This window comes from Raphanus sativus, chromosome 4, assembly GCF_000801105.2.
Source record: "Raphanus sativus cultivar WK10039 chromosome 4, ASM80110v3, whole genome shotgun sequence".
Taxonomy (NCBI): Eukaryota; Viridiplantae; Streptophyta; class Magnoliopsida; order Brassicales; family Brassicaceae; genus Raphanus; species Raphanus sativus.
Window position 1 is genome coordinate 42,160,903 of NC_079514.1, and position 25,381 is coordinate 42,186,283.

Here is a 25,381-nt window from a genome sequence, read left to right on the forward strand (position 1 = left end):
GACCATCTCATCCAAGAGCTACACAGAGCAACTAACATGTACCTAAGTTGCTCAGACCCCACGGAAGCGACAGCTCGTCGCTTAAGAGTAATGGCTTCGGACAAGCGAGGACAGACAGAAGTAGCTGCTGCAGGTTTCATGAGTAACGAAGGAACTGCTAGCTTCCAAAGCGGGAGTTCAGCTCAGATACAGTCCCCGATCCGACCCTAAAAAGACCAAATAATGCAGGAGCTGCAGGAAGTTACACAGCAGTATCTTAGATGCGCTGATCCAGTGGAAGCAGCTGCCAGACGCCTGCGAGTTCTCACTGGAGATGCTGAGGGTTTGATGGATAAAACAGCCAACTCCATCCTGGCGGCAACAGAGGAGCAGAGACGTCCTTTATCACCCTGGGAACTTGGAATCAAATCAGTCAGCCCTCCAGGAATAGACTTTGATGCAGCCATGCAACCGTCAGATGTGGAAATCACTCCCCCACCGCCTCCCCGCGCTTCTGAATTCCACTACACGGTCATAGAGCCATCCACCAGTCATACTGCTCTTTCAAAAGAGACAGGACCAGCAAGACTAAGATCCCTTATAGTCCCCGTCGAAACTCAAAGAACTGCAAATGAGAATACCCAAGAGTTAGTGGTGATAGCAGACGATGAGGAGACTTTACAAAGCTTCCAGAGTAAGGTAAAATCAAAAGAACCGAAACTACCAAGAGCGAGGTCTCCAAGACAAACCCCTAACATCCTCAGAGGAGCTAGCTCAAAGAAGAGGAAGCTATCCCAGCTCCAACGCTCTCCGTGCAATGCAAGCAAGAACCATCACGGTTTATCCACAAAACAGTCTGTGGGATCAGCCTCAGAGACTGCTGGAGGAAGTACGGATGGAGTAGCAACCTTATCAGGAATCAACCCTGCAATTTGTCTAATCCCTGCAATGAAGAAGCAGAGGCATACAGGTCAGGCGTCATCCCCCAAACAGACTACCACTAAGCAAACATCAGAAGTTAGAGGACCTTCGAGAAAGACACCTACGGTACCGACAAGAAACCCTGCTGTGGGATCCAAAAAGAAGCAGGATTTTCGGTCACGTCCTCCCCCGGCTCCTTAGTCTTACTCAGCTGGAACTGTTGTGGGTTGGGGAACCCCCAAACAGTCCAGCGCCTCAAAGAGCTCCGCAGAAAGAAAGCTCCAGATATCATCTTCCTGTTGGAGTCAAAAAATACGGAGGAAAACATTAGAAAAGAGCTCACTTGGCTTCAAGAAGAAAATAACTACTTCGTTCCCCCACACTCCCCTGGAGGAGGAGGTCTAGTCCTAAGCTGGAAGAAAGATGTGGAAGTAGAGGTCCTCTCTTCTTCCCAAAACTACATTGATACTAGGATCTCTTCTAAAGGGAAAGTGTTCTTCTCTACATTTGTCTACGGTGAACCGGATCACACAAAGAGAAATGCTGTCTGGCAAACGCTATCTAACCTTCACCCCGAGCCTACAGGTCCATGGTTCCTTACAGGGGACTTTAATGAACTAATAGACAACAGCGAGAAAAAAGGAGGCCCTATTAGAGCAGAAGGTACCTTTGGAGCGTTCAGATCCTTTCTCTCGGAGAATAATTAATTTGACCTCAAGCACTCCGGTAACGCTTTCTCATGGAGAGGCAAACGGGGAAGCCACTTAGTCAGATGCCGTCTGGACCGCTCCCTGAGCAACCCGGATTGGACCGAACTCTTCCCATCCTGCCGTTGTCAGTATCTCAACTATGAGGGCTCAGACCATCGTCCTATCATCTCCTATCTGGATACCACAAAACGGAAAGGACATAACTTGTTCAGATATGATAGGCGCCTCAAGGACAATCAGGAAGTCAAATCGTTAGTATCTGAAATCTGGCAAAATTGCTCTTACCTTGGAGTGGAAGCAAGACTGGCTTTGTGTCGCCGAGCTATCTGCAAGTGGAGCAAGATGTTCTATGAGAATAGTAAGAAAAAGATAGAGGATCTTCGAGAAGAACTAGAATCTCAAATGTCTTGTGACGATCCTAATGAAGACAAAATTCAAGATCTAAACAAGAATCTACTTCAAGCCTACCTAGCTGAGGAAGCCTATTGGAAACAGCGTAGCAGGCAACTATGGTTGACCCTAGGGGATTCAAACTCTGGCTACTTCCATGCAGTGACAAAAGCAAGGAAAGCGAAAAACAGGCTCACAGTGTTGGAAAACAAAGATGGTGTACCCTTTTATGAAGAACTGCAGATCTCGAAACTTGTATGCTCCTACTATGAGGCACTCTTCACTGCCAGTCACAGAGGTTCTATTAGCTCAATTCTCGACAAAGCTATTAAACCTTGCATCTCTTCGGATTGGAACGAAAAACTCACTAAGGATCCAACGCCATCAGAGATCAAAGATGCACTCTTTGACATCCACGCTGATAAGGCTCCTGGACCTGATGGGTTTTCTGCCAGCTTCTTCCAGTCGAACTGGGACGTCATAGGAGCCTCAGTTGTCTCTGAAATCCAACACTTCTTTGCAACCGGAATCATGTCACCTACGTTAAACGAAACACACATTAGGCTAATCCCCAAGACACATGGTGCAAAAAGAGTGGAAGAGTACAGACCGATAGCGCTGTGTAACGTTTACTATAAGGTGATCTCTAAGCTCCTCTCCCTCCGTCTGAAGCCTGTGCTCAACTCGATTATCTCCGAAAATCAATCGGCCTTCATCCCTGGAAGAGCAATAACAGATAATGTTTTAATAACTCATGAAGTCCTGCAATTCCTAAAGACATCGCAAGCAAAGAAACAGTGCTCTATGGCGGTAAAAATGGATATGTCAAAAGCATATGACAGAGTGGAATGGGACTTTGTTTCACAAGTCATGACACAAATGGGTTTTCATCACAAGTGGATTAATTGGGTGATGCAGTGCATTACTTCTGTTTCCTATTCTTTCCTAATTAATGACTCAGTCTACGGTTCCGTAAAGCCATCTAGGGGAATCAGACAGGGGGATCCTATTTCTCCTTACCTATTCATCCTCTGCGGGGAAGTGCTGTCGGGTTTGTGCAGAAAAGCGGAGCTAGATGGCTCACTGAGAGGCCTCCGAGTAGCTCGTGGCAGTCCTAGAGTCAATCATCTTCTATTCGCAGATGACACCATAATGTTCTGCAACTCATCACCAGAATGCTGTCGCGCTCTCCAAGGGATCCTACAAGAGTATGAGGAAGCCAGTGGGCAGAAAGTCAATATTGCTAAATCCTCGATAACGTTTTCAGTTAAGACGCCACAAGAAACAAAAGACTCAGCAAAGGAGATCCTAGGAATTCAAAAGGAGGAGGGGGGGGGGGTAGGCAAATATCTAGGCCTCCCAGAACACTTTGGGAGAAGGAAGAAGGACTTGTTTACCTCTATTGTAGACAGGATCCGTCAGAGAGTTTCCAACTGGTCAACACGCTTCCTCTCACGAGCTGGGAAACTCACTATGCTCAAGGCTGTGCTCACAGCAATCCCCACCTACTCGATGTCCTGTTTTTTACTTCCAGTGAGTCTCTGCAATAGAATACAATCAACACTCACTCGCTTTTGGTGGGACAATTCGACAGGAAAAAAGAAAATGTGTTGGGTGGCGTGGCCAAAACTCACAAAACCCAAATCCTCAGGAGGGCTGGGTTTGAGAGACATCCAATTATTTAATCAAGCGCTTCTAGCTAAAGTGGCATGGAGAATTCTTACCTCACCGAGCTGCCTTCTAGCCCGAGTTCTGAAAGGCAAGTATTGCCACAAGAAGAGCTTCCTCGACGCCCAAGTCCCCTCCGTATGCTCCCACGGTTGGAGAAGCATCCTCCATGGAAGAGACCTCCTGAAGGATAATCTGGGAAAAGCAATCGGCAATGGTCAGAGTACAAGAGTATGGAAAGATCCTTGGATCTCCCTTGACTCACAAGTAAAGCCGTTTGGTCCGATTCACGAAGCAAACTTGGATCTAAGAGTATCGGACCTCCTAACTGACGATCTAAAATGGAATACAAGGAGGATTGATAGTATCCTACCTGACTTCTCTCGACAGATCCAGAGCCTACAACCTAGTAGAAAAGGAGCAGCGGATATCCATATCTGGCTACCACTCAAGTCAGGAGAGTACTCCACAAGATCTGGCTACAACTCAAAGGTGGTCTCCCAGTTGTCTCCCCACCAAGTTCAAGTAGCCACGGGGACCCCTGATCAAAATTTCAGCTGGATCAAAGACATTTGGGCTCTTAAATCATCCCCAAAACTCAAGTTGTTCCTTTGGTCTATAATTCAAGGTGCCTTACCCGTTGGATCGGAACTACAAAGAAGAGGAATGAACGCGGCAGCGTTGTGCCCAAGATGCAAGGCAGTGGAGACAACGATACATGTCTTCTGGCAATGCCCATACGCGAAGGAAGTTTGGAGTCTTCTCCCCATCAATCACTCAGCTCACCTAGCTGATCTTGGTGATTTCAAGGATCTCTTAATCCATAACAGGAACACTATCTGTCTCCCCCCTACAGGAGTGCGAGTCCCAATCACCCCATGGGTCTGCTGGCAGCTATGGAATGCTCGAAATCGGCTAATCTTCGAAGACAGAACCTCCAGCCCTAGAGATACAGCAACAAAAAGTGTTTCTTCAGCTCTAGAATGGGACCAAGCACAAGTGTATAAGATCAAAGAGCCAAGACAAATCCCAGCTACCAGAATCCGAATCCCAAATCGCGACGACACTCATCGAACCGCCTCGTGCTTTGTCGACGCAGCGTGGGATGGGAAAGCTCTAAGGGCAGGACTAGCGAGTTTGATCACCACAGATCCTTCAATTGGCCCTATCCCCGACATGCAGACCATGGAAGCGGTGTCATCCCCTCTTATGGCTGAGGCGCTAGCCCTCCGGCGCGGTATGGAGAGAGCCTTAGAAGAAGAGATCACCACCATCAGATTCTTCACGGATTGCCAAACGCTCACTCGAGCTATCGTCACAAAGAAACAGATCAAAGAGATCTACGGTGTTCTCCAAGAAATCGAGTCTCTGTCTCTCCTGTTTTCTTCTATCTCCGTTCAGTTCATCCCCCGTTCACAGAACAGGGAGGCTGATTTACTTTCGAAACAGACCCTTAAGGCCCGCTGTAGTTCTATCTCTTCATCTTCGTCTTTCATCTTGTAGAGCTCATGGGCTTAAACTCTTTGCTTCTCTTTTCCTTTTAATATTAATATCGGTTGTTCAAAAAAAAAAAGAACTTTCAAACGTTAAGTAATCTGTACTGTACCTGGTAATAGTGTGGCATATATATTTGTGTAAATACTTGTATGTGTTATCTATGCAGTGGAAGGAACTATCTTTACCCTGGACATTACTATATATAAATACAACAACACAACCATAGATATTTCAGTTCACGGCATTGAAAATAAATACATTTCATCGCGCAAGTCATTCCTCGGAGAATCAACGGTGGCTACGGCGCTGAATGCATGAAATAGGAAACAAAACACAGATAGGCGTTAGGTTTTGAACTTGAAAAAAACAAAACTAAAGGGAAAAAAAAGGCTAAGAGCTGCGGATATATTCATACCAATTCCTCACAAAAACGTTCTCTCTCGATTTCATATCCGAATTTTGCTTGATTTTTAATATCCTCGACATTTCTGAGATATGTAAGCAGCCGAAACACGAATGTAACATGTTGTCTTTTCACTAGGAAAATGCCAAAATAAATTCAACTTTTATTACCCACACCAACTTGAACGGCATATCGAGTAACAAACCAGACGACAATACTACTAACAGTACCCAAGAATGGCATGAAGACCAATCCTTTGCGAGCAGGTAAGTTTCATGTGTTGCCTGGAACTTATTCTAGTAAGAACTCATTCAGTGGAAATTATTGAACTTAAGTGATAGTCTTACAGGATAATCTAATTCCTGATGACAACACAACAACTGATTATGTGAACTTCTCTTAGTGACTCGCTTGAACTCTGTTGAGAGGTGAGTTCTTCCGATCAGGTTTTCTATGCATGCATCTTCGTGGCATCCCATTTATTTCTACTTTTACCGTATTTATTGTACCATAATTCGTGTTTACCTTCGTTAAACAAAAAAAATTATAAATAATTTTTTCATTCAAGGCAAAAGATCATTTTACCCTTGTTTATAGATATATAAATGTAAATAGTTATTTTAGTTAAAAAAAAAAAGTGAAGAGAACTATACATTTTAAATTCGAACATTTTGGGAATCTGGCAAAGAGTAGAGAAAAACTTGCGACTGATTTGATTGCCTAAGGTTGGTTCTTCGTGTGAGATGCAATTGGGAAATAACGAATGAGGGGGGATTTTTTTAAAGTAGTAATTGGGCTATACATGGCCTCGACATCAGGAAGCCAAAACCATATTTGCCAACATAAAAGTTGGTTTTTTGCTAGGGATTGGTCCTGATTCGGAACCAGACGAACAAATATTTTGTCTTATTGTTGTTTTAATCCACCTGACAGGGTAAAAAATCAATCCTGATGCGCATAAACAAGACTCTTTTACATGAACCAGACAGAGAATTACAATGAGGGAGACGGAAGTATATATAGAGACCCAAAATATCACTAGAGAGAGAAGAAATCCATGCGCATAAGCAAACTCTGTTAACATGAACCACCAGACATAAAGTGACACATAAAGAGAGACAAACTATGGAACCTAAAATAGAAGCTTGGCTTTGTTTTTGGTGCACCTCCACGAACGATGACCATAAGATAACTAGGATTTTTTTGAAAAGTCCTTGGTCAACAGCGCTTGCTGCTGCGCCAAGATATCCCAAGCCTCATTGTCAATCTGAAAACACAAAAGATGATTGGCATGCATGAGAGGATTTAAAACACTCACTATATATGCGTAGAGTTTTTGGTTGTTTACCGCTTTTATCGTCTCCTCATATTTGGCGACTCTCTCTTCCGACTTGTAACTACCTTTGATACCAAAAAAGAAACAGGATAAGTAATCTAATTCGAGACGTAGGTAAAGAGTACAAAATCTCTCTCTCTCTCTCTCTCGCTCCTTACCTGCGCCGAATCCCGCTAGCATTATCACACCTCGACTTACGAGATACCTGACAATAGAATTTCCTCCTACAATCATAATAGCAAAAGAACTTAGGTCAATGCAACACCTAATTCAATTCATTCACTGGGAGAAAGAGGGAAAGTGGGGTGACCTTCGTCACCGATAGAATTGGGAGCTGAGGAGGATGCGGAGGAGGAACAGAAAGCACGTCCTTGACGAACGCGGTAAGCCTGTTAACATTATTAATTCGGTCAAAATCAGAGAAGATAGATCACGCACACACAAAATTATACATCGCAATCTGATTGATTCTCGAGATTTACCTTCGCAATCAAAGATCTCAGGTTCAGCATCATGGTCGTCGGCAATTAGGTTTCTTCTATTCTTCACGATGTTCCTTTCGCTACTCTTCCCTTAAATATCTAATTTCGTTCTATGGGCTCTGGCCCAGGCCCAAGTCAACATAATTAATGATGACGTTTGTTACATATAATTTTTTTTTATTTATATTTCTTATTGAACTTCAGACCAAGGCCGAATGCTGGGTCATCGGATCGGGTGCGGATCGGGTTCGGATCTTTCATGTCTAGAAGTTTAGGATCCAATAGGGTAATTTCAAAATTTGTGTTTTTATATTTAACTATGCGAGATATAACAACAATTCGTTGTCTCCTAGTCTCGTCTTCGACTCCCCTTCAATACATTGTATTTAACTTACATAATTAATTTGGATACCCATCGGATTTCGGGTTCGGATCGGTTCGGATCCAAGATCCACGCGTCCTCTGCAACAAGACCCGATAGGGTAATTTCATCCGATCGGTTCTTACCCGGACGGAGTTTTTCGGGTCGGATCTTTGGATCCGGGTAAAATACCCAGGCCTACTTCAGACGATGTTAACTGATTCTTTGTACAAGTTTAAATTGATTTCAACAAATCTCTATCCAACATCTCACGAACCAATTTTATCAAAAAAAAAAACATCTCACGAACCGTGCGACAATTAATTTATACATGCTTCGTTCTTTCGTGATGCACAAGATTAATAACAACTAGAATTTGACTCGCGCTCTGAAAACGCGGAATTTATTCTTTCACGAAATTAGATTCGAAAATAATATAAAAATATTAATTTAAACAATATTTTGAAAAATGAAGCAAAGCTAATTAGCCATATCGGACCAATCTTGACTCTTAGTTAACCAAATCTAAATTGAGGTCATAATCAGATTTGAATTAAACCATCAAAACCGGTTAAAAATATTTTGACGACACTGGTTAACCATAACATCTAGTTCAAAAAATACAAAATATAATTAGTTTAATTGATATATAAATAATGTGAGGAATTATAAAATTATTTGGAGTACTTACATAAATACTTTGAAGTTTCTTTACTAATGGACATCTACAGTGTTTTGAAACCTAATTTGTATTTGCGGTCGAACCGGTAAATCCGGTGATCCAATTTGTAGTTCGGTTTGGATTTCAGAAGAAAAAAAACCCTTATTTAAAATTCCGATAAAACCCGTGAAAATCATCAAAAACCTATATACCTATTGCGGTTGATCCAATCGATTTTTTATAGATTTTTAATTAATTTATTAAAATAATATTTTTTTTCTAAATAAGAAATTTATGTTTTATTACTCACATTAGACATTTAAATACTTATGGATTTCAAGTCTAGAATTTTTGAAATTTATTGTTACAAAATAAAATTAAATATTTTAAATATTTTATTGATATTTTGTATGTGAAATGAAAATAAAATAGCTAAACTTTTGTATTTTCAGATATTAAAAAACATAAAATGTATCATATATTTTCAATATATAATATATTATATAAAATTAATTAATTAATTTATGGTTCACCCGAAGTCGACCTTATAACCGAATGACTCGGAAAGTTGTCCGGTTCATTGTCCAAGTCTGATTTTTAAAATATTGGAGTTCTGATTTAAAAGGCACGTAATTATTTTCACATTTAGTTTTACTTATGAACAGTGAATTTAATTATTTTTACTGTTAGCACGAGTTATTAATTTTATATCTAATATGAAAAATCTGTAACTAAATAAAATGAAAATTATGTAAGGTATTTTATTTTATTTTGAAATAAATTAAATCTCTATATTTGAAACAATTTCCATTGTAAAATAATTTTCTTTTTAGATATAAGACTATTTCCAGACTTAGTTTTACTTATAAACAGTGAATTTATTTATTTTTATTGTTAGCATGAGCTATTAATTTTATATCTAATATGCAAAAACTGTAACTAAATAAAATGAAAATTATGTAAGGTTTTTATTTTATTTGATTATTAATTGGAGCATTTTATGATCCGTACATCTTTTGAAATATATTAGAACATGAGCATGCAATTTTTTTTTGACTCCCCAGAGTTCGCCACAACCACCCAAAGTGACTCCTTTTGTTTGAAACAGAAAGTTTTCCGCATGACTCTGTCTCCTGCCCCTTTGTTTTTGGGTTTGGTTTACTGTGAAATTCGATTTGATTAGGTTTGGTTCGGTCTAACATGTGTCTACTCTGACTGTTAAAACGGCGACGTCGTGTGTAAAAGCGATGCCAATATTGTGGCCTTTTTGTTTATACTCTCGCTTTACTTTTTACTTTTTTTTTTTTTTTTGATCAATTTTTTTTTTTTTTTTTGATCAACATACTCTCGCTTTACTTTTCTCGCTACAATTGGAATCAAATCAACATTGTGTTCTGAATTGCGATTTACGATAAAAAAAAAAACAAAAAAGTATCTCATAATCCGATATACTATTACAGTATAAACAGACTAAGCTTCGAAACAACTCGCTATGCGAATTCGAAAAGCAATCATTTATTTTAGTGTGTTAACAAAGTCGGAAATTACAAACGCCAGACAAACAAGTAAAGCACCAACTATAAATACAACAACAAAACCATGGATAATTCAGCTCACAGCATTGCAACTAATAATACATTTCATCTCCCAAGTCATTCCTCGGATAATCCGCGGAGCTTACGGAGCTGAATGCATGAAACAGGCAAAAAAAAACACAAACAGATGTGTTAGGCTTTGAACTTGAAAAAACCAAAAAAATAATCAAACAGCAGAGGATAGATTCATACCAGTTGCTCACGAAAACGTTCCATCTCAATTTCATATTTTTCCGTGTCAATGTCCGAATTTCGCTTGATCTTTAAGATCTTCGACATTTCTGAGATATAAAAAAAAAACACGAATGTAACATGCTGTTTTTTTCAGCAGGAAAATACCAAAAAAAATCCAACTTTTATTACCCCAACCAAATTGAAGCACATATCCAACAGTAGACCAGACGGCAATAGTACTAGTAACATCCAAGAATGGCGTAAAGTTCAATCCTTTTCCTGAAAGAAAAATCAGAGGCATATATCACAATACAAATAGACGGCTCGAGAATTTGATAATATTTTCAATCAGGGAGAGAGGGGTAACCTTTGTCGCCGATAGGATTAGGAGCTGAGGAGGATGCGGAGGAGGAACAGAAAGCACGTCCTTGACGAACGCGGTAAGCCTGTGAACATTAATTCGGTCGAAATCAGAATATAGATCACGCACAAAACAAACACACAAAATTATACATCGCAATCTGATCGATTCTCGAGATTTACCTTCGCAACCAAAGATCTCAGGTTCGGCATCATGGTCGTCGGCAATTAGGTTTCGGCTATTGTTCATAATGTTCCTGTCGCTACTCTTCCCGTAAACATCTAATATCGTTCTATGGGCTCTGGCCCAGGCCCAAGTCAACATAATTGAGATGATGACGGTTTTTTTTTTTTTTCTAAACATAACGACCTTCTTTTTCTTGTTTTAAATGGATCAACTTCAAACTCTTACTAACCCAAATTCTGATTCTTCCTTATATTTTATCGACTTGTTATTTGTTAACAAAACGTCTTGCTCTAGAAAAAAAAATTTCTCAATTTGGAACGGTGAAGCATTTTATTTGACTGCAGTAATCTCAATTTTTTTATTAGAGCAAAAATCCCAACCTATAATACAATGGGAGAGTTAACAACATACCAGCTTTTAAAATAGCAAGGAGTGTTACTATGGAACATCGGTTTCAATCATATGTGGCTCAAGGAAGGTGATCCTTTGTGGCTGCGTGGGTTGTTTGATCAGGAACGAAACTGTTTGCATGATGTGTGAGCAATCTTATGATCTTCCTTCTGATATATCTTCAGTGGTAGTTACAGAGTTTTAGGCTCTGTTTCTTTCTTATTTCTTTGGGTGTTTTCTTTTACTCTGTTTTGTTTTGACGCTTCCTTTTGGTTTGAAGACTGTTTAGGTTTGTGGGGACAATCCTGAGTGTTTCTATTTATTTATAAATACAATTTTAGAGTTAAAAAAAAAAAAAAAATACAATGGGAGAGTTTTCTCTCCAATTAGAGTGTCCACGTCGTCATCTCTCATTTATGCTGAATCTGCTGCTCTGCCGCTACCTTGGATGATTATTTTCCGCCTTGGTGGGACTTTGCAGTTAAAAATTTGGTTGTCTCCTCCACTTCTGGGATTCATGTTGCGTGAAGAAGAGTGGTGAATTCATTACTGACAGTGTACCACCCTGGTTGGAACATCCACGGATTCTTCCCCGTCCCCGGTAGACTTTTCTATTTAGTCCCTTTTCAAGTCTAAACCCACCAATCCGTTATATTAGCAATTAACTGATACATAAAAATAATCTTTGTATGTTTCAGATGTTGGCCAAATACGTTTCCTGCAAGGCTCTGAGTCTTTAACCTCAAGCAGGTCCGTAGCAAGTCTCATACAAAACCAGGTAACTCACATTTCCCTTCAAATTCTTGCACTAGCCTACATGCTCACGTACCGTCTTAACGAAAAGTCGAATAAATAAATGTTATGTTAAATGTTTGCATAACATATGTTCTACCTGCAGATTGGGAGTTGCAGTACCTGAGGTGTTTTCCACGTGTTGAGACCATGCAAGGAATTGAGAAGAACAAACTGGTTTTGAATATTACCATTGGAGTTGAAACATATTTTCAAAATTGTATATTTGTTCAAGAGAATTTGGATAAATACACAACTGTTTAGAGCTTGGAAAATAATATGACTTTTGATTTTTTTTTAATACTTTACTACTGCATTATTTATTGAAAAATTGATTTTTTAGTAATATTTTCATATTTTTCTCAACATATTTTTTATAATAAAAATGTATTTAACATTAATTTATAATAATATTATATTACTAATTACAAAATTAATCAGTGCATTAATTTAAAGTATATATTTAAAACTTTTAGTAAGGTTTTGATTTTTTTCTTAACATATTTTTTGTTATAACTAAAAGTAAATTTGAATTTACAGTGAAATTGTTTTATTATCAATATCATTATAATTACTAAGATTTTAAAATTTAATTTATTTAAAAGATTAATGTAAATAACCATAATAGATTTCATAGATGAAATGAACCTAGTATGAATTTTTATAATAGATAAATACACACTAGTTATGGTTAAAAAAGAGAAGATAAATACACAGTAGTAGTGAAAACATTTTTTTGAAAAAAGACATTCATAACTGCTCCTCCAAAAATCGGCATCTTGTTATACATTTTGGCATCGAATAGTTTAAGTCAGTGACAACTAATGGTAATTATTATGGAAAAATCAGGGTGTACTTTAGTTTTAATAATTTAGATTTCCATAGTTTTATTATTAGCTCGGGTTTCTAACATACGACCAGTGTCACTAACTTTTTCGCTGGCTAATGGGGTTTTATCAAAATAAACATACTAATGAAAAACACAAAACAACGACAATAACATAACAAATGCAACAAAAGATCACACAATATATACCATTGACATACACTCTTTAGCACAGAACAACCACAGTCCACATACATCATTTACTAAGCTTTTGCTAAGGTTTTTATATATTTAAGTATGGCTTGACATTACATATTTTCAAGCACATGACTTATTTCTATCGAAGGACCATTTATTTCTCTGTGTATTTAACTCATTTTCACACACTTCTCCTGAGTAGTTACTTCTTAAAGTCTCCCTTCCTACTAACTAGCAATAGTTGCGCGTCAAATATAAAAGAACCATTATTTATACGTATAGTTTATAGTGAAAGAGTACCATATCTTAAGTATAAAAAAAAAAATATAGCTGATATAATGTAGCTTGCTAGAGTTCCCCACATCCACGAAATATTTATTGTTAACAACCAGTCCTAGCATTCGAATAATTTGGCAAGCTCTCCTCAATCTACACAGAATACATATTTTAAGTAATCAAATCACTGATAACCTATCTTTTCACTCTTGTTTGGTATTGGGGAACACTTAGAGATTATTATAAGGTCTCCGTTGATTTGTCCCAGTTCAAAACCATAAAAGTTAGTTCTTATGGTAAGTGTCAAAATGACCAATCCAATCCAAACCAAACAAGTGGAGGGCAAGACAGATAGAAGAACTTATAATAACTAAAAAGGTTCAAGATTTTCAAGGCAGATGTCTGCACATCAAACATTATAATAAACCGAAAAGATTCAAAGTTTTGAAAAGACAGATGTCTACACATGCTAGAGTTGCAAACATACTGTTACTAAAAAAACACCTTTCCTCCCTCATCTCTTATCAGCAGCCAAGTGTCAGTAGTTTGTCTTGATAAAATGTAAACTGCACACATAAGGAGGCATATTATAATACCAAAAGATTCAACTTGTTTGAAGCAAGATGTCAACACAACACACACATACCTAGTATTTATTAGAAACGCCTCTGAGCAAAGTAATTCCTGGCTTTCCTAATCTCCTCATTTGCGATTTGACCAGTAGTGAGAGTGTTTCTGTTGATCAACGAACGATGAGATGATGAAAAAGCTCTTACAACACCCACTTTCCACTCATTCAGCTCTTTCACCTCACGTTGAAGTACTGTAACATCATTGACCAAAGCTGACATGGTTTCTTCTTTCTCTGCTCTGCGCGCAGACTTCTCCATCTCATACTCTGCCCTTTGTTTTTCTAGCAACTGTTTTTCCTTCTTCTTCTTATGGCTTCCAAAGAAATGTACAACAATGTCCTTTGCATGACGACATACAAACCACGCAGCAACAGAACCTGCATAAGCCCCTAATCTCATAGAAGCGCCTTTGTTTCCTGTGACAACCCTGGGAGGCACCACTCTCCGTCCGGCAAAAGTGGTAGTGGTCTTGGTTACGGAGCGATCTAAGAGGTTGGATGTGCCTTGAAGGTAAGTTTGAGTGGCTGGAAGTTTGTGTCCAATGTATCGGAAAATCTGATCGAACCTAGCTGTGAAGATCAATCGTACGGCTTTTTGAATGCTCTCTCCCTCTTCCTGTGTTCCTCCTTCTGCGTTCCCTTCATCATCTGGCTTCTTCGCCTCCGTCATCTTCGGTCCTCCTTCTGCGTTCCCTTCATCATCTGGCTTCTTCACCTCCGTCATCTTCGATCCTCCCTCTCCCTGTGCTGCGTTCGTCTTCTTCCCTTCATCATCTGGCTTCTTCACCTCCGTCATCTTCGATCCTCCCTCTCCCTGTGTTCCTCCTTCTGCGTTCGCCTTCTTCCCTTCATCATCTGGCTTCTCCGTCATCTTCTCTCTCTGTCTTTGATTCTTTCCAAGAATGCGTAGTTAGGGTTTTGACTTTATTGGAAATGTTTTTAAGACCCTCCGGTTTAGTCGGAGAGTGTCACTGAGTAACTGAAACAATATCCATATGCTTATTAGATTTATTCTGAATAAAGATATACAACAACAAAATGTTTTTTTTTTTTTTTTTTATGTTTATATAAAACTTTAATATATGATTTTAGTTAGACCATATATCTATTTAATATTTTTCGATATATTGTCGTCTTATCAAGTTATGTCATATTTTACACTGACTAGTTCATATTCTTTTAAAAATAATTATTTTTCGTATTTACTGATTTATCAATTATTAATTTACTAGATTTTGATCCGTGCGTTATATGAGTTTTATTTGATGTTTTGATTTTAAGAACACATAAAAAAAAATAAAAAAAAAATATTTCACTTTAGTTTTTGGTTTTTTTTTTCCCATGTATATCGGTGACTTATTTTAGTAACAATTGTATGTTTTCTCTTATAAATTTTGACTAGTATTTCTATTTTAATAATTACATAGTTTTAAGTAGTATATAAGTTTTTTTTTTTTTTTTTTTTTTTTTTGACAAATCATCTGCAGCCTTTGTGGTGCTCTTCGACCCATCATCATCTTGATATCTATCCTCTAACTTAAGATTTGTTTATTCACAAGTTTTGTGAGCCTTTGATATCTATCTTTGGGTGGACATTGTACTAGGCTTACCAAAGATTCAATCTTTGTTGTGGTGGACATGTTCTCCAAGATGACACACCTCATACCATGTACCAAGGTGAATGATGCGTCCAAAACAGCTCACTTGTTCTTTAAAGAGGTTGTGCGCTTACATGGGGTACCAAGGACCATTGAAACTGACCCGAAACACCAAGTTCCTCAGCCACTTTTGGAAGAAGCTAGGGACAAAGCTTCTCTTCTCTACTACTTTTCATCCCCAAATTGATGGACATACTGAAGTTGTCAATAGGACACTCCTCTACGCTGCTTAGAACCACCATTTCAAAGAACATGAAGAACTGGATGGACTTCATAGAGTTTGCATACAACCGAGCTCAACACTCAACTACCAAGATGTCACCTTTTGAAGCTGCTTATGGATTCAATCCGAAAACCCCTTTAGATTTTAAACCCTTACCTCCAGCTAAAGTTATCAGTCTTACTCGGGAACCTAAAGCTGCTTATGTCAAGGAGCTCCATCAGAAGGTTCAAGAGAATCTAGAGAAGAGGACCGAACAATACATCAATAACTATTAATTAGTAAATTAGAGAAAAATTAATCATTAATCGTTATATATTTTAACACATGTCAAAAAATTTAGAGAAAAATTACCATCAATTAATCTTTCACAATTTATTTGATTTAGGGTTGTATAAAAGGAAACTTAATATTAAATAATTTACTTTACAAATATTCTTTCTTTAGGATTTTGTAAAAATATCACTATTAAATCTTTTTGTCAGCCACTATTAAATCATTTATAAAGTTTATTTTCACTATTAAATAATTTTGAAACTATTGTTTTTTCGATTTTTTTATTTATTTTCTTAGTATGTATATTTTAATCATTAGATGTTCTAACACATGAAAATTATTAAAAGGAAAATTAGTATCGAACTATACTTTGTTAAAGATTTTAGAAATAGAAAATCACTATTAAATATAATTTTTATTTAATTTTTAACTAAAATGATTTAACATTGTCGTAGTACATTTATATATAATTATGCGAAAGTTTAACACATATCACAATTTAAATATATAACTGTCATGTGTAACAATCATGTTAATTTGCAACTTTAAAGAACCAAGCTCAATATAAGTTTTTCTAGTTATGTTTTCATTCAGATCATTGATAAAAAAAATATATTAAATAAATTATTTTCAAATTTTTTTTGTTTATGAATTTGAAAAGGGAAAATTCTAAACAAAATTACTATTAAATATTTTTTTTAAAAAAAATCAAATTTCATTTTTGTCATCTAAGTATATATATTTATAATCATTATATATATTTAAACACATGTAAACAATATTAGAAGGAAAATTACTTTCAAATAATCTTTTGAAATTATCTTTTTCAGAATTTTTAAATTGAAAATTTACTATTAATAGTATTAATAATTTTTTTAACATATTAGAAGGAATATTACTATCAAATAATATTTTGCAATTATCTTTTTTTTTTAAGATCTCAAAATAGAAAAATTACTGTTAACAATATTAACAATTATTTTTTTTAACAGAATTTGTTTTTGTTATTATTTTGTTATATATATTTTCAATTATGAGATAAATTAACATATGCCACAATCAACTTTGAAGAACCATTAATAATATTAACAATAACTTTTTAACATAATTTGTTTTTGTTATTATTTTATTATATATATTTTTAATTATGAAATATATTAACACATGTCACAATACTAAATATATAATTTACATGTGTAGCGATCATGTTATAGAGTATTTTCAAGATATTAAATAGTTGGTTGTTACCAACATTTAAAATCATTGATGACCAAACTTTTAATCAATATAATTTATCTAATAGTTTCCGTCGAGATGAGGCAAATTTTTTAATGAGACTCATATGGAACTTCAGACGATGTTAACTGATTCTTTGTATAAATTTAAATCGATTTCAACAAATCTCTATCCAACTTCTCACGAACCCTATGACAATTAAATTATACATGCTGCGTTCTTTGTGTCCGCAGGGTTACCCCACACAAAAGCTCTTGGCTTTGCTTCAAATTTATATATTTGCTTTGGAGATGTTGATCCACAACATAATCTCATTGAGCGTTTTGTTAAACAACAACGAATATGATGTTCTGTTTATGAAAAGCACAGACGTCAAAACATGTTCACCCCAATATGACAAAGATACCTTTGATTTGAAACATAACAGCTCTAGCCACATTGAGAATACGTTGATGCTTCTTTTCCACAACTGAGTTTTGTCTCATGAGACATGAGTGGTAATCATGAGACATAAAGGGGTAAGCAACAATTCCTCTCTTTCTCGTTTCCAACTCGTCAAATTTAAATTACGGCTGGAACTAACATTTAAACCACTGCTAGACAAACTCTTAACCAACATTTGAAACTGCTCAATCCCCAGAGTTCGCCACAACCACCCAAAGTGACTCCTTTTGTTTGAAACAGAAAGTTTTCCGCATGACTCGTCTCCTGCCCCTTTGTTTTTGGGTTTGGTTTACTGTGAAATTCGATTTGATTAGGTTTGGTTCGGTCTAACATGTGTCTACTCTGACTGTTAAAACGGAGACGTCGTGTGTAAAAGCGACGCCAATATTGTGGCCTTTTTGTTTATACTCTCGCTTTACTTTTCTCGCTACAACTGGAATCAAATCAACATTGTGTTCTGAATTGCGATATAAGATTAAAAAAAAAAGTATCTCATAAACAGACTAAGCTTAGAAACAACTCGCCATGCGAATTCAAAAAGCAATCATTTATTTTAGTGTTAACAAAGTCGGAAATTACAAACACCAGACAAACAAGTAAGATATTGCAAATAAATACATTTCATTCACTGATGCGACGGAGCTGAATGCATGAAACAGGCAAAAAAAAACACAAACAGATGTGTTAGGCTTTGAACTTGAAAAAACCAAAAAAATAATCAAACAGCAGAGGATAGATTCATACCAGTTGCTCACGAAAACGTTCCATCTCAATTTCATATTTTTCCGTGTCAATGTCCGAATTTCGCTTGATCTTTAAGATCTTCGACATTTCTGAGATATAAAAAAAAAACACGAATGTAACATGCTGTTTTTTTCAGCAGGAAAATACCAAAAAAAATCCAACTTTTATTACCCCAACCAAATTGAAGCACATATCCAACAGTAGACCAGACGGCAATAGTACTAGTAACATCCAAGAATGGCGTAAAGTTCAATCCTTTTCCTGAAAGAAAAATCAGAGGCATATATCACAATACAAATAGACGGCTCGAGAATTTGATAATATTTTCAATCAGGGAGAGAGGGGTAACCTTTGTCGCCGATAGGATTAGGAGCTGAGGAGGATGCGGAGGAGGAACAGAAAGCACGTCCTTGACGAACGCGGTAAGCCTGTGAACATTAATTCGGTCGAAATCAGAATATAGATCACGCACAAAACAAACACACAAAATTATACATCGCAATCTGATCGATTCTCGAGATTTACCTTCGCAACCAAAGATCTCAGGTTCGGCATCATGGTCGTCGGCAATTAGGTTTCGGCTATTGTTCTTCTTCCTTTGGCTACTCCTCCCTTAAATATGTAATTTCGCTCTATTGGCCCAGGCCCAGGCCCAAGTCAACATAATTAATGATGATGTTTTGTTATATATGATATTTTATGATAAATAAATGTCTATAACTTATACAAAACGGAACCACACACAACAATCTTATTTTATTTTAGATCTTTGCATACAACTCGTCCATTTTGTTTGTCCACATTTCTACTGAAATAAAAATGCAAACTAGTTTTTTTTTTTTAAACGAATGACACATATACACAAAAGCTGAAATTGTTCATCAGTAGTGCTATGCATTTATATACTTGATACTCAGTTTCGTCTTTTATTTTATCTTTTGAAATCAAGTACTTGCACCAATCAAACCAACTATTAAGTACTTTAAATCAAACGCTTGCGAGCACAAGTTATTTATTCACATCTTAAATAAAATTGGGAAAATTGTTTTTTTAGACAAAAAAAAATGATAACTATATCTTATTAGACTAATCTCATATATTTCATGTCCTATTAGACTATTTTTTTCAAAATGACAATACTGTCCAAATTTCAATTAAAATGTATACAAAATTGACAGTATAAGTCTACAGCACTAGCACACGTCTATCAACACAAAACCAAAATGAATGTGATCCAAAAGTGGGTGAAATACCCATATACAAGTTCATCCTATAATGAAATCTTGTTGATATGAATTTCTAGTCATCATCCCAAAGTAGACATGATATAAATCACATATGAAATATAAAACTATGCCTAAGAATACTGATCTAATCAGACTTTTTGTCAAATGATTTTAAAATTTTTGAACTTACAAAACTTAAAAGTTTGAATCTGATGAGAGGATTAAAAATGACAGCACATCATAAAAAAAATTGCAGTCACCAGCAATAGTTTCTTGACTGTTCACTCAATTTTAAGGGTATATTAATGGAAGTTAAATTTATATAGAGTTTGTAGATTTTTAAAATTAGACAGATTTATTAAATTTAGAAAAAGTTGTAAAATTTTTTTTATATTGTGAAAATATATGAAAATAAATTATTATAATGATCTGAAAATCATCTGAAACTGTGGGCTAACACGGTGGTTTCCAATATCCAATGATACCAGGCTTGTATTACCTTGATATAGACCTTTATGTTTGTGTCATTTTTTGATTGGTTAGTTAATGAAAATAAAAATGACTATTCACAAATTAGATTATAAAGTTTACTGATAAGATAATGAATAATATATAAACTCCTATATCTATATTATTTGCCTCACCTACCATTACCAACATCATCATGTTAATCTAAACACTTCTTTCACATTTATTCTTCCCTTAAGCTTGTCAAACTTGTTAAGCTTCAAGAAACTAAAATTAAAAATCTAATTATTTTTGTTATTGTTTTTTTTATCTTTTTTTTGTAACACTTTTTTTTTGTGAGACATTGTTTTTCTTTATCTAAATAATACTTTCCTGGACCTCTCAGTCATCATCTCATCAGTGCTTTTCGATTTGACACCATTTCCCATTCTATCTCCTTTTGATTCTTTACATTTTCTTGAACTATTATATAAACCATAGTTACACTGGATGCCGATTCCTCATACCATCAAATGGTGTATGTTTATCTATCTGTAAAAGAGGGCTTGTAACTCTGTCATTCAGTAGCAGTTTGATTGATAAACAAATCTCATGTTTTTTGTCAAATTCCCTGCAAAATTCATGGAGGAATCGTATGAGAATCTGCAGGTATCTTCTCACAGAGATATATTTAATCTCCAACAGCTTTTGTGGGGAAGGTCAAAACAATAGTGTTAATAGCTTTATCTTTTGACTGTATGTTAAATTACTCACGTTTACACTGTTTTGAAATCCTGTCTTTATTTGATGTTTTTGTCTTAAAATGTGAATCAAATTCTACTTCAACCAGAATCTTGATGGAACCACCCTCTTTGATTTTGCATTCTTGATTCAAGAAAAAATGTTTGTACAGAGTCATTTGGTCCCTCTTTTGTTTATATAATAATCACAAGCATGCCATCTAAAAATAAGAATGATCCATTAACCCCATCTTACAACACAAGACAAAAGGGACAAAAGTCACTGGATAAAGCTTTAGAGAAAGAGGGAACATCTTTACCAAAAAAGAAGAAAACCGATCAAATCTGGATACTGTACCTATTAGTTATCATGTGCTCCTCTGTTTTGGACCAACATGAAAAAAAAAAACTGCAAAAGATAATAGAAAAGCAAAAAATAAAACCCTTATATAGTTATGTTTTCTGAAACACTTTTGGTCTTTTGAGTCTTTAGGCTTAGCATATCCGTTGAAGAAGCTTTCTGTTTAGTTAGTTGAACATCCTCATAAAATTGTTCGCATATGCCATTGGCTTCACATCCGGGTGAGGCTGTGAAATCATAAAAATATCAGAATACTTTTCTAATGAGTCTAAAACAAAAGAACAGTAATGCAAAAGCTAATAACCAAACTCACCACTGCTGAGAATGTAACAATGTTTGGCTTCATATCTGGAGCTTCAAAGCGAATGTATGCTCCCTTGTTACCCATCTGCAACGAATACAATATAGATTCATGTTAAAGTAAGAATCTGATGTTGTTTCAAAAACTGAAAAGGAGAGCTTGTGAGTTTACCTGGTCACAGTAGTTTGGCGCAGAGAAGACAGTGATGAGCTTACCATCATGATCAACCTCGTATCCTTCATCCTTTACTTCATGTGAACGGACCACCAAATCTTCCACATTTAAAAAAAAACATTAGTCAATACAAGAATCAATTAGCAAACACCATATACAACAGGAAAACACGCTGACCTAGATTGTTGTCTTCCAAAAACCTCTTCGTTACATCACCACCAAACGACAAACCAACTCCTCGCTTGCTTGGACCTCTTCCAGGGAGTGGTTGAGGATCACTCCACAACAGCTCACACATCAATCCTGAATATACATTCAACAAGATTAGATAAGACCTTACCAAAGATTTTTATTTGTAATGGTGAAACAAACCTTCTTCAGGAGGCTCGCAGAATCGGTCAATTGCTCTAATGTCTGAGAGTTTCACGCCATCAACACTGAAGAGGCCTCCATGGACAACAAATATCTTCTCGTTTATAACATGAGCCAACGGTAGATAACAGAACACCTCGGCAAAGAGATCCACGAATTTCTCACTCAACTTGGACCGAACCTCACCCTCGAAACCATATATCTTGTTCATGCTCTTGCTCTCATGATTCCCTCTCGCAAGATATATGGCTGCAAATTAAACAAAAGTAGTTATAAACTTGAACATTGAAGAACTAATATTAACAAAAACTGAGCGCAGTCAAAAGAACTTACATGAAGGAGCCATGCATTTGAAAGCAAACAGGGTGAGGATGATCTCAACTGAAAAGGATCCTCTATCCACGAAGTCACCATTGAACAGGTAGGGATTCTCCTCCGAAGGGAGGCCATTAAGCTCAAATATATTCAAGAGATCATAAAACTACAAAAACAAAATAAAGTGTCAAAGGCACAACCAATACAGCACTCGACAGAGACCATGAAACATGACAGAACCACAATGAAATCAGTTACTATGTGCAGCTATTTATTGCAATTTCAAATATGTATTATCAAGAGAACTGAAGATTGTCAAAGCTCTCAGATCATATGAGAGAAATAAATTATGTGAGGGTGGGTGAATCCAAAGTGTACCTGGCCATGAACATCACCGCAGACTGTGAAATGCTTGCCGTTAGGTACACTGATATCAACCAGAGAAGGCAGTGCTTGCAAGATTTGCCTCGTCTTTAAGACAATCTGGTAAGCATACCTACAGAGATTATGCAGGAAGACTATGAACATATGAACAGTGTCTTAATTAAGTTTAAACTCCACGCCAAAAAAATACCCTACCGTTTATGCAATGTTTTCTGGTTCTTGAAGTCCTCCATCATCTGCTTCACAAACTCCAAGGTAACTTCCTCTCCTTCAATTCTAGCACCAGAGTACTGTGGCTCAACCTCTACAAATGAAATTGAAAAGAAGAACATCAGTAGAGTGATAAAAAATCTATAATCAAATGAAATCTAGCAAAAGAGAGGCAAGCCAACTTAAATCTATTTATATACTCCAATCCTCTTGATCAAAATAAATTCAACTATTTCAATCCAAGAAAGGAAACACATCCAGGCTTTGATATGCATGAATGAAGCAAGATTCACATTGATCCTAAGGATGAGGATTTTTTAAACCAGGGAAAAAGACACTACTACCACTACCACTGAAGCTACCCCACCAATATGTTCCTAATACCACCGAAACCAACACCATGAGTATCTCAGTTGTGGCAAATCCTCGGAAAGCCACCACCATCACTGCTGCAACAACTGCTGCTAAAGCCGTTTTGGTGGGCAAGAAAGATGATGATGATCTGGGTTTGTTCCCTATTATGTTGACAATAGGGAGAAGATTGATTACTAGTCTAAAGCTATACACTCAACCATTTGTCAAACTACTGAAAATCAAAAGGCATGTCATCCAAGGACGGGAGACAGAGCAAAATGCAAAGCTATAATAAGTCAAACAGAAAAAAAAAATCAAGATGGAGAGAATACCTATTGTGTGGTAGTCAATGGACTCAGCAACGGAGCGCCTTTCAGAAACAGGTGCAGAGATTGCTTCTTCAAATTTCAATTTCATCACTGCTTTCTCACATTCTCTTAGCTTTCTTGCCGCGTCAGGGTCATTAGGACAAATCCTTTTCACCTAAATAGCAGATCCATGTCAGCATTCTCTTATCACTTGATCACACCAAAACATCAACTCACCCAGATTAAGCAGGACAAGAACTAAACAATAAGCTTAAATAGAACGAAGCTTGTTCTATAAACAATAACCTGTTGGAAGTCCTTCAAGGCATCCTTAAACTTCCCCATGGCGAGATAAGCAGCACCACGTCTGTAATAGCCCTGTGATTCAGTTATATAATCAGCGTTAAGTGATCATAAGAATCAAGCAGAGAATATCGTCACAAAATGATGGTACCTTGGAGTATTTTGGATCAATTTCAATGGCCTTTGATGCATCCTGTATGGCACTGCCATATTCCTCCAGCTTTGTGTGAGCAAACGCCCGGTTTGCCCAGTACACAGCGTTGTTGCCGTTGAGTTCTATAGCTTTTGTGTACAGATCAATCGCATGAGAGAACTTGTGACCTGTAAGCAACTAGCAATGTTCAGAGAGGCTGCTTCTATAGTATTGAGTTCTATAGCAAAAGTACTAAAACCTTTAAAAGCTTCGTTGGCCTGATTCTTCATCTCCTCGGCCCGGGAAACATCAGAGTTCTCATTCTTAGTCTCCATGTTATCAGAACAACCTTTATCTCTTACTCGACCTTGGCGTCTTAGTTATCAACCAGTGAAGCCTGAACTGATTGAAGAAGAAAAAAAAAAATGGAGAATAAGTAAAGATTATATCTTGTCATGCACAAGCAGCTTTGCATGCTGAACAATAATCACAATCACAATCAGCTACTCAAAATTCAATTTAATTTCTACCTAACAAAGGGAGATACTTTGAGAACTTTGAAGATTGCAATCATACTCTCTACCTAAATAAAGTTCAAATCTTTATTACAGAGTTTTAGACATGTAACGAGATTCGAACTCATTTCACACAAAATCCAGATAAGAAGAAAATAAAGCTGCGAGCTTTCATGTTCAGCATCGTGTTTTTTTTTTAACATCCCAACACGAAGAGGTTTGTTTCACTTACAAGACAAACTCAATGGAAGATCTATTACAACCGAGATAAAGATACAGAGCAAAACAGGACAACATGTAAAGATGTGTTTTTTTTTTCTGTCGGAACTAACAAATAAGGTAGATTTACCTGAGAAAGGCTCAGACTTGGCGACAGCGGAAGAGGTTTGAGAGAAGGTAGCGAGCGAGGAACCCTAGATTGGTGGTCAAAAGAGTTTTATGGAGCTTTGAATCTACTACGAGAGAAGGGGTTTTTGGAAAAAAAAATAATTATTAACTAATTTACCAGTAAAAATATTTAAGACCAAGAGATGACGTATGACCAAAAATATTTTTTAAAAATTATATATGGAAACGAAAGAAAAAAAAATTATACGGTCATATATACATGTATCATCGTCGTGGGCCGTATAAGGCTGTTATATTTTGGGCCTAGTTTTGGATATTTGGATTGGGTTTAGATTGGTTTAATTTTCCAGAAAATAATTTTGGATTTATATTGATTTTTTTTTTTTTATAACTTCATTCTTATTAATCATATAGAAGAGTTAACATAATCTTCATGAAGAAGATTTGTAATCGTCTGTGGTACATAATTATGAAA

At 36.5% G+C, this 25,381-nt stretch overlaps 6 protein-coding genes and 1 long non-coding RNA gene across 12 annotated transcripts; 2 read left to right on the forward strand and 5 right to left on the reverse strand.

Annotated features, from left to right (window-relative positions):
- The first annotated feature begins 222 nt into the window (after positions 1 to 222).
- On the forward strand, positions 223 to 5,171 carry LOC130511363 (uncharacterized). Its single transcript, XM_057008312.1, has 3 exons — positions 223 to 1,081; positions 1,147 to 1,563; positions 1,648 to 5,171. Exons 1-3 carry the CDS (start codon positions 223 to 225, stop codon positions 5,169 to 5,171), a joined length of 4,800 nt encoding a protein of 1,599 aa, XP_056864292.1.
- Positions 5,172 to 6,500: 1,329 nt separating this feature from the next.
- LOC108849759 (uncharacterized) lies at positions 6,501 to 7,529 on the reverse strand. Its single transcript, XM_018623361.2, has 5 exons — positions 7,387 to 7,529; positions 7,215 to 7,293; positions 7,063 to 7,128; positions 6,917 to 6,969; positions 6,501 to 6,835 (listed from the first exon to the last, which is right to left on the reverse strand). The coding sequence occupies exons 1-5, from the start codon at positions 7,417 to 7,419 to the stop codon at positions 6,761 to 6,763; spliced, it is 306 nt and encodes a 101-aa protein (XP_018478863.1). The 5' UTR covers positions 7,420 to 7,529; the 3' UTR covers positions 6,501 to 6,760.
- A 2,376-nt stretch (positions 7,530 to 9,905) lies between these two features.
- On the reverse strand, positions 9,906 to 10,838 carry LOC108851764 (uncharacterized). Its single transcript, XM_018625230.2, has 5 exons — positions 10,721 to 10,838; positions 10,545 to 10,623; positions 10,367 to 10,456; positions 10,196 to 10,284; positions 9,906 to 10,093 (listed from the first exon to the last, which is right to left on the reverse strand). The coding sequence occupies exons 1-5, from the start codon at positions 10,751 to 10,753 to the stop codon at positions 10,061 to 10,063; spliced, it is 324 nt and encodes a 107-aa protein (XP_018480732.1). The 5' UTR covers positions 10,754 to 10,838; the 3' UTR covers positions 9,906 to 10,060.
- Positions 10,839 to 10,994: 156 nt separating this feature from the next.
- LOC108853610 (uncharacterized) lies at positions 10,995 to 12,207 on the forward strand. Its single transcript, XR_001949746.2, has 3 exons — positions 10,995 to 11,715; positions 11,813 to 11,892; positions 12,013 to 12,207. It is a non-coding gene; the product is annotated as an uncharacterized LOC108853610 (long non-coding RNA).
- Positions 12,208 to 13,556: 1,349 nt separating this feature from the next.
- LOC108854346 (uncharacterized) lies at positions 13,557 to 14,766 on the reverse strand. The gene is made up of 2 exons (XM_018627886.2): positions 13,853 to 14,766; positions 13,557 to 13,772 (listed from the first exon to the last, which is right to left on the reverse strand). The coding sequence occupies exon 1, from the start codon at positions 14,706 to 14,708 to the stop codon at positions 13,863 to 13,865; it is 846 nt and encodes a 281-aa protein (XP_018483388.1). The 5' UTR covers positions 14,709 to 14,766; the 3' UTR covers positions 13,557 to 13,772; positions 13,853 to 13,862.
- A 3,380-nt stretch (positions 14,767 to 18,146) lies between these two features.
- On the reverse strand, positions 18,147 to 19,093 carry LOC108854352 (uncharacterized). Its single transcript, XM_018627891.2, has 5 exons — positions 18,941 to 19,093; positions 18,765 to 18,843; positions 18,587 to 18,676; positions 18,416 to 18,504; positions 18,147 to 18,313 (listed from the first exon to the last, which is right to left on the reverse strand). The coding sequence occupies exons 1-5, from the start codon at positions 18,971 to 18,973 to the stop codon at positions 18,293 to 18,295; spliced, it is 312 nt and encodes a 103-aa protein (XP_018483393.1). The 5' UTR covers positions 18,974 to 19,093; the 3' UTR covers positions 18,147 to 18,292.
- A 1,957-nt stretch (positions 19,094 to 21,050) lies between these two features.
- LOC108854344 (serine/threonine-protein phosphatase 5) lies at positions 21,051 to 25,064 on the reverse strand. Of its 6 annotated transcripts, none has more exons than XM_018627881.2 (14): positions 24,908 to 25,064; positions 24,303 to 24,445; positions 24,062 to 24,231; positions 23,914 to 23,985; positions 23,632 to 23,782; positions 23,293 to 23,460; positions 22,931 to 23,039; positions 22,730 to 22,847; positions 22,370 to 22,517; positions 22,037 to 22,285; positions 21,842 to 21,967; positions 21,662 to 21,762; positions 21,503 to 21,577; positions 21,051 to 21,416 (listed from the first exon to the last, which is right to left on the reverse strand). In XM_018627881.2, exons 2-14 carry the CDS (start codon positions 24,376 to 24,378, stop codon positions 21,357 to 21,359), a joined length of 1,623 nt encoding a protein of 540 aa, XP_018483383.1. In that variant the 5' UTR covers positions 24,379 to 24,445; positions 24,908 to 25,064; the 3' UTR covers positions 21,051 to 21,356. The 6 variants fall into 6 exon arrangements, with proteins under 6 accessions (XP_018483383.1, XP_018483382.1, XP_018483380.1 ...); XM_018627880.2 differs by having other exon boundaries at positions 23,290 to 23,460; XM_018627878.2 differs by having other exon boundaries at positions 23,287 to 23,460.
- Positions 25,065 to 25,381: the final 317 nt, after the last annotated feature.

Coding starts and splice junctions, on each gene's coding strand:
- LOC130511363 (XM_057008312.1), top strand. CDS start 223: ATGCAGGAGCTGCAGGAAGTTACACAGCAGTATCTTAGATGCGCTGAT. Junction 1,082..1,146: donor GAAGCAGGATTTTCGGTCAC/GTCCTCCCCCGG, acceptor ACCCCCAAACAG/TCCAGCGCCTCAAAGAGCTC. Junction 1,564..1,647: donor AGGCCCTATTAGAGCAGAAG/GTACCTTTGGAG, acceptor TCTCATGGAGAG/GCAAACGGGGAAGCCACTTA.
- LOC108849759 (XM_018623361.2), bottom strand. CDS start 7,419: ATGATGCTGAACCTGAGATCTTTGATTGCGAAG. Junction 7,129..7,214: donor CAATTCTATCGGTGACGAAG/GTCACCCCACTT, acceptor TTATGATTGTAG/GAGGAAATTCTATTGTCAGG. Junction 6,970..7,062: donor GCTAGCGGGATTCGGCGCAG/GTAAGGAGCGAG, acceptor TTGGTATCAAAG/GTAGTTACAAGTCGGAAGAG.
- LOC108851764 (XM_018625230.2), bottom strand. CDS start 10,753: ATGATGCCGAACCTGAGATCTTTGGTTGCGAAG. Junction 10,624..10,720: donor TGAGATCTTTGGTTGCGAAG/GTAAATCTCGAG, acceptor TAATGTTCACAG/GCTTACCGCGTTCGTCAAGG. Junction 10,094..10,195: donor AACGTTTTCGTGAGCAACTG/GTATGAATCTAT, acceptor TCATGCATTCAG/CTCCGTAAGCTCCGCGGATT.
- LOC108854346 (XM_018627886.2), bottom strand. CDS start 14,708: ATGACGGAGAAGCCAGATGATGAAGGGAAGAAGGCGAACGCAGAAGGA.
- LOC108854352 (XM_018627891.2), bottom strand. CDS start 18,973: ATGATGCCGAACCTGAGATCTTTGGTTGCGAAG. Junction 18,844..18,940: donor TGAGATCTTTGGTTGCGAAG/GTAAATCTCGAG, acceptor TAATGTTCACAG/GCTTACCGCGTTCGTCAAGG. Junction 18,677..18,764: donor TAATCCTATCGGCGACAAAG/GTTACCCCTCTC, acceptor TTTTTCTTTCAG/GAAAAGGATTGAACTTTACG.
- LOC108854344 (XM_018627878.2), bottom strand. CDS start 24,378: ATGGAGACTAAGAATGAGAACTCTGATGTTTCCCGGGCCGAGGAGATG. Junction 23,040..23,286: donor TAGCTTCAGTGGTAGTGGTA/GTAGTGTCTTTT, acceptor TTTCATTTGTAG/AGGTTGAGCCACAGTACTCT. Junction 22,286..22,369: donor CAAATGCATGGCTCCTTCAT/GTAAGTTCTTTT, acceptor TTTAATTTGCAG/CCATATATCTTGCGAGAGGG.